At 39.1% G+C, this 7,500-nt stretch overlaps 1 protein-coding gene across 3 annotated transcripts in view; it reads left to right on the plus strand.

Moving 5' to 3' along the window:
* The window catches only part of SF1 (splicing factor 1), a 241,936-nt gene that overhangs the window by 164,020 nt on the left and 70,416 nt on the right, over positions 1-7,500 (plus strand). For all 3 annotated transcript variants that reach the window (XM_040328777.1, XM_040328778.1, XM_040328779.1), the window contains one exon: positions 1,403-1,555. In XM_040328777.1, coding sequence (XP_040184711.1) covers positions 1,403-1,555 — 153 coding nt within the window. The remainder of the gene's footprint in view (positions 1-1,402; positions 1,556-7,500) is intronic.

Raw genomic sequence — 7,500 nt, forward strand, 5'->3', positions numbered from 1 at the left:
GTAAATGGCTATTTTCATTCGTTGAGCTAAAATTAAAAAAGTAGGTAACTATTGGATAATTCTGTTTTACTAGTAGTAGTGTCTGCTGTGTTAAACCTGATCTACTTTTTCTTGGCTCTCTATTAGGAAAAATACAGCCATCTCTTTTTTTTTTAAATACAGCTTTTGGTTACCTGTTAGTGGTGCAATAAAACTGTAAATTTGGATATTTTTTTTTTTTAAGGTGTCAAACTAGTATGTGATTTTTTTTTTTTTTTTACACGCAATCAAAGTGTTGTGTATGTACGTGTCACTGGCCCTATTGTAGCAATAAAGGTTTACATTTGGTCCTAAATGTGACATACCATTTCACACCATTTATCACTGTAATATTCAGCAGTAGCTTGCTTTCCCAGTCACCAGCTGAAATTCTTAACCAATAACTGCTTTCTTTTCAATTAAACTTGTTTCAAATGTCTTCAGCAGCCTTTCCGTTTGACTTCTTCAGTATGTGTCAAAGGCACAGCTTATGGGGAAAATCCTAAGTCCACATGGTTATTCAAACAACTTTAACTTTTCTCTGTTCTCTACTCAATTTGTGGTGTTTTGCCTGAGAGGCCGGTTAACCCTTTTTCATTTTTTAACGGTTAACAATCTTTGTACTTCATGAAACAGGATTTAACTATTGTGGCCCATTTAATAAGGTTTGTGAGCAAAATTGTATAATGCTAATGATTTTTTTCCTTGAAACAGCCCTCTAATTTGAATATCTGGCAGACTTAATTACTTTTTACAAAATTAACCTGCTGACTTTTCTCTCTAGTAGCTACAGTTTTTTCTTTTGTTTTGCACTAGCTCATATTTTTGTCCCAGTACATTGCTTTTTTAGTATATACCAGATGGGCCCAACACAGAACCTTACGATATGATTTGACTGAATATATTTAACAATTACGACCATTTCATTTTACTGCTTTTTGTCCTGCAACCTGAGGTTAGAATAAAAAATAGAAATAAAAAATATATAGTGTAAACTTTAATAGTGGGAAAGTCAATGCTTCTAAAATTAGTGTAATCAGTTTAAGTTGCTTAAAGACTTGTATGTTGCTGGTCACTCAAACCTTCATGCCGTGCTATAGGTCATACTGCTACTGAGAAAATGCTGCAAACATTGTCTCAAGTATTTCTGCCGAACTCTAAGGATCCGCAACAGGTTTTGTACTTGCACTGCAGTAGTATTTTTCTAAGAAAAAAAGGGTAACCCACCCAGAAGATAATGGTGGAGGGTGATTAAGTAGCCACAGTATGAAAATACCTGCAGCAAAATGTTACAATGGCTATATACAGGCTGGAAACAAGCAAACGTTCCAGCCACTATCTTGCATGTTTTCTTTTTGACATCTTGCATTCTCCCTCCACACAGATCTCCATCTCCTGAACCTATTTATAATAGTGAGGGGAAGCGTCTTAACACGCGTGAGTTCAGGACACGAAAGAAATTGGAAGAGGAGCGTCACAACCTGATCACAGAAATGGTGGGGTTAAATCCAGACTTTAAGCCACCTGCAGACTACAAGTGAGTAGAAGTTTAAGGGTATAATTTTATTTTGTAGTGTTTAAAATGTTAGTGAAAATTATTCTAAATCACGACTGTATATCATATTTTCAGTCTAGTTGCATAGCTAAGGTAGCTAAGTTCGAAAGTAGACTGGTATCCACATTTAATCTCCCAAATTCAACTGCAGCTCTGGTTCAAAGAAATTTCAAAATAACTCACAATTGGCAGTTAACAATTTTGTTGAAGTGGTTGTAAGTCTCCTTTCACACTGGGGCAGTTTTCAGGTGCTTTAGTGCTGGAAATGGCCTCTGCTAAGCGCCTGAAAACCGCCTCCCATTCATTCCAGTGTGTCTTTTCACACTCAGGCGGTGCGCTTGTGGGACGTTTCAAAAAGTCCTGCAAGCCAGCATCTTTGGGGTGGGTTGGGAGCACTGTATCCCCTGCCCATTGGAATGAATGGGCAGTGCTTTTAAAGCGCCTGAAAAGCAATTTGAAAGTACTGAAAAAAGTTTTTAACACTTTTTTGGGGGGAGTGGAAAAAAAAGCGGAAAACTAACGGGGCTCGTTCAGTCTGAAGGTACTCCTAAAAACGTTTTTTAAGCTTAAAATGATTCTAAAGGCAGAAGGTTTATTTTAATTAATGCCTTCTATGCATTAAGACAGGGGTGTCAAACTTCATTTAATTGTGCGCCGCATCAGCATTATGATTGCCCTCAAAAGGGCCAGCTGTATCTGTAAGATTAGATGTCCATCGTATCTCCTCCCCTTTACATTAGATGTCAAGAGCCACCCCACCATCAGAAGTTGAGTCCCCCACTCTCCCTTATATCAATGTACCCCCCTTTCCTTATGCTACTGTTGGGAAGAAGCTGGATGCATTGCTTGAAAGCAGAAAGTAAGGGTCTGGAGGAGGAATAGAGGAGGGCTGGAGCTCTCCTGCAGCTGCAGGAGAGGTGCGAGGGCCACATGAAATGGCCTTTGACACCTGTGTATTAAGATGAAAAACCTGTGTACAGCAGCCCCCTAATACTTGCCTGAGCCCAATCTTCCTCCAGCTATGTGAAGGAGTGTCTTGGTCAAAATCACACCTGAGCAGTACAGAAGGCATCTTGAAGCTGCCATTACCAACAAAGGATTTTGTACTAAGTATTAAATTTAATTTGGCCTGTTCATTCCATTTATTTACACAACTTAATTTCTCAACTTTTGTTTTGATTTCTTGGTATGGATTGCATGGGTTGTTACCGACGTGGTGAATATTTAATGACAATAGCACATTTGGTGATACAGTAGAACATTGGTTAACAAGTAATGCGGTTAACAAGCGCTTTGAAAGATGAGCAACACATTTAAGAAGACAGGTAGCGGATCTCCTTAGATATAAGGCTGAAGCGGTTTTGCAATATGCAGAGAAGATGACATATGATTCAGGTGATAAATGTGGGAAGTTACTAGCAAAAAAATTGAAAAAATTACAGTCACGGTCATATATCCCATTTATTAAAACCAAAGATAAAAAACTCCACCTTTCAAAAGAAATAGCACAAGAATTTAGGAAATACTACGCCGCGTTATATAACCTTCAAGGGAAGGAGAACCCCTCTGGGGCTGTGGAGAAATATATATCCTCAGCAGGTCTGACTAGATTAACATCTCCAGAGCGAAGGGATTTGGGAAAACCAATTACTCTGGAGGAAGTGCAATCAATAATGAAAACAATAAAACATGGTAAAGCCCCAGGCCCAGACGGGTTCACCATACAATATTATAAAAGCTTTAGTACACTATTAGGGACCTATATGACTAAATTGTTTAATACAGTAGGACAAATTAGAATGTTACCCCCGGAGACGTTACTAGCACATATTACGATTATCCCAAAAGAAGGGAAGGATCCAGGGGCATGTACTAGTTATAGACCAATATCATTAATAAATGTAGACATTAAAATTTTGACAACGATTTTGGCATCCCGCATACAGCCCTATCTATCAAAACTGGTACATTTGGATCAGGTTGGGTTTATACCAACTAGAGAAGCGAGAGATAGTACTATTAAAGTGTTAAACTTAATAAACCAAGTAAAAAAAAAAGAAGATATCGAGTGTTTTCCTGAATTCGGATGCAGAGAAGGCATTCGATAGAGTGAATTGGGAGTTTAGGCTGGGAACAGTAAAACAAATGGGATTAGGAGAGCGGATGGCGGGGGTGTATGCGGGACCCAGAGCTTTGGTAAAAGTGAACCGGGTGTACTCTGAGCCTCTAGCAATCACAAATGGTACTAGGCAGGGCTGCCCCCTGTCGCCTTTATTATTTGCATTGACATTAGAACCATTATTAAATAAGATTCGACAGAACAGAGATATAGTGGGTATTCAATTAGGAGGGAGGGAATATAAAGTATCGGCTTACGCAGATGACATGCTCTTCTCCCTAACAAAACCACAGATATCCCTTCCAAATTTAATGAAAGAAGTAGAACTTTACGGGAGGATGTCAAACTTCAAAATAAATTATAGTAAATCTGAAGCAATGGGGGTCGCTCTGCCAGGGTCGATTAAGAATGGTTTGGAATTTAGTTTTAAGTTTAAGTGGACGACGAGGGCATTGAATTATTTGGGCACTCAAATGCCACCAGACTTAAAGGATACTTTTGAACTAAATTTTAAACCATTATTGGGTACAATTAGAATAATGCTAGATGGATGGAGTAGAGGGATGCACTCTTGGTTTGGGAGATCTAATATTTTGAAAATGAGTGTAGTGCCAAAATTTTTATATCTTTTTCAAGCTCTACCAATTCAGATCCCCATGTCGTACTTCAATCAAATTCGGGCCTTATTTACAAAATTTATATGGGGGAGTAAAAGGCCCAGGATCGGTAGGAAATTATTGATCCTACCCAAGAAGGTGGGAGGGATATCAGCACCGGATATGTTAAAGTACTATCAAGCAGTCCAGTTGGGAAGGATAGCAGATTGGAGTAGACATGGGGATTATAAATTGTGGATCACTATAGAGCAACAAATGTGCCCTGTACCGTTAGATAGGGCAATATGGTGCTATTCTGCGTTACCCCTTACAGTTAAAACTCACCCAACGATAGGACCAACTTTATGGACTGGAAATAAAGTATGTCATAACCCGAATTTTTCAACTAATAATTCCCCCCTCTACCCAATAATAGGAAATCCAGAATTCCAACCTGGTATGGAATCCCATATACTCAAGAAATTAAAAGAAAAGGGTAGATTTCAAGCCTCCCACTTTCTGGGTGAAAGGGGGTGGATGACAATAGGAGAAATAGCACAAGGGGGAGGGAGCGGTGGGATACCGATATGGCAAGCGCGACAGGTACGACATTTTCTGGAGACTCTGGATGGTGCAGAAAAGTATAAACGGGCACTTACAAAGTTTGAGGAGTATTGTGGAGGAAAGGAACCACTAGCCCATATGGTCTCTAAAATGTATATATTATTGACTGCACCACCAGAAGACTTTAGAATGTCGAGCCTAGTAAAATGGGAGAGAGATTTAGGCCAAGTTTTTTCCCCAATACAAAGCCAAAATATTATAAATTAAGCATTAAATTCTTCAAGATGCACGAAAATACAAGAATTAAATTATATAATATTAACAAGATGGTACTATACGCCAGCGCGTTTAAACACATTTTTTCCTGAAATGTCAGATAGATGTTGGAGAGGCTGTGGGGAGAAAGGGACAATGCTACATACATTCTGGGGATGTCCAATAATACAACAATTTTGGGAAACAGTACGGAGAATTACACAAGTATTTACGGAATATCATATTCCAGATGACCCCTCGTTTTTTCTACTACATCATGCTGAAATATATCCGGTGAGATATAAGGGATCAATGATGTGTCATTTGATAAATGCGGCGAAAAGTTGCATTGCAACAAAATGGAAAGACCCCAAGGCACCTCCAATATCTATGTGGCTGAAAAAAGTAAGGAAAATAGGGATAATGGAGAAACTCCTCCCAAAAACAATAGATAAGAAAGAGCAAATTAAAATGATATGGGCACCTTGGGAATTATTTTTACAGTCGGAGGAAGGTAAAAAGCTATTAGGAGAATAGGATAAAGGGTAGTAGATGGAAGAAAGAAGGAAAATAGGAGAGAGAACATTTCGCGCACGGTGGGAGGACAGCGGAAGAGGGGAGGGTTGTATTGTCTTATTAATTTTTTTTTTTTTTTTTTTTGTTTAGTTATTCATTTTAATTTTTACCCTTTTTTTTTTTTTTCTTCTCTTCTCCTAATTCTTCTCTCCGGCCTGAGGATATAGATGGCTGGAGGAGGGGAATGGGGAAGAAGGGGGTCTAGAGGTAGGGATAAGGGGGGAGGGAAAGGGGGGATAAAATGAGGAAGGAAGTGCTGCGGGGATAAGGAGTACTTTAGATAAAGAATAAATGGATATTTAGGGGGAGATGGAATACTCGGGTAGTCTGAAATTTAGTTTAGAAGTAGAAAGTATTTGGCCTCTCATAGAGGAATGGATTGAAACTAGTAGTGATACAGATATTATGAACAGTAAATAGAGTTGAAGAGAGAGAATAAATATAATATCCATATATATGTTGATGTATAGGACTGTGTTTAGTCCTCTTCTTATGTTTCCTGTATCACTTTCTTGCTTTCTGTTTTCTTGGAAAAGAAACAAAATAAAAAGGAGAATTTGAAAATGAAAGATGAGCAATTTTTCTTTTTAACTTCTGACTCGGTTTGCGAGTGTCTCCCAAAACTAGCAGAATTCAAGCTAATGGGGTGTGCAGTTCGGCATTTGACCAGAGGTGCAGGGGCACCGATGACACTCTGAACGGTTCCGAGCCGTTCGGAAATGCTCAATCACTCAAATACTTGGTACCGAGTGTTTCAGAGTTCAGCCGATCAGTCCCCGGGTATTTCCGAGGCAACTCGAAGCCCCTCACCTCTGACCACATGCAGTAAAAGGTTGATGCGGAATAATGGCAATAATATTCTATTGACTTCTATGGGGAACTTGCTTTGATATGTGAGTGCTTTGGATTACAAACATTCTCCTGGAATGGATTATGCTTGTAATCCAAGGTTCCACTGTGTATATTTACCTAGAAAAATTGTGTTCCATACTTATTTTACCCACTCCGCTGTATGTTGCGTTACTATAGTGAAAATAAATTGCTTCAAACAAAACTCCATATCAAATTAAATCTGGCAAAGGTGAATAGAGTATAGGCGCGGTCCCCTCAACTTGCGCTGCGAGATCCCATTGGTCCCTGCTGTCTTCTGGGACCTGTCTCTTCCAGAAGACGGAGGCGGCGCTGGAAGTGGCGTAGATGGCCGCACGTGGCTTGGCTATCTATGTCTGAAAGTGGGAGCAAAAGCGGAAGTTCAATTTTTGGGTACTACTCCTCTTTAAAAACAAATCTACAGACCCTATCTTGTTTGAAACCCAGGAACCGCCTGTATATCAAATAGTCTAAATCCAATGTGCTACTCCATAATTGTAGTCACCATGTGAGCCATCACCATTTAAAAAAAGGCACGCTTACCAGACTGAAATGACCCCACTACAGTATGATTCACCTGTTGTAAACACTTCAGCAGGAACACATTCAGTTCACACCCATTGGTTTCAATATGTCAGGCTGGCTTTCTCCCCCCAGGATTAGTCGAGACAAGTTTATATACCTTGGCAGAATTTATTTCTTGGCCATTTTTTCAAATAATATGAACACAACCTTTTACATTCATAGTTCATTCATTTATTAATCAACTGCGTTTTCTTTTTTTTTTAAATCATAAGGACAACAAAAACTACTCAAATGACCCTGATCAAAAGTTTACATACCTTGGTGATTTTGGCCTGATACTATGCACACAAGTTGACACAAAGGGGTTTGAATGGCTATTAACCACTTCAGTACAGGGATTTTATACACCCTTCCTTCCCAGA

The sequence above is a fragment of the Rana temporaria genome, chromosome 11 (assembly GCF_905171775.1).
Source record: "Rana temporaria chromosome 11, aRanTem1.1, whole genome shotgun sequence".
In the NCBI taxonomy this organism is placed as follows: domain Eukaryota; kingdom Metazoa; phylum Chordata; class Amphibia; order Anura; family Ranidae; genus Rana; species Rana temporaria.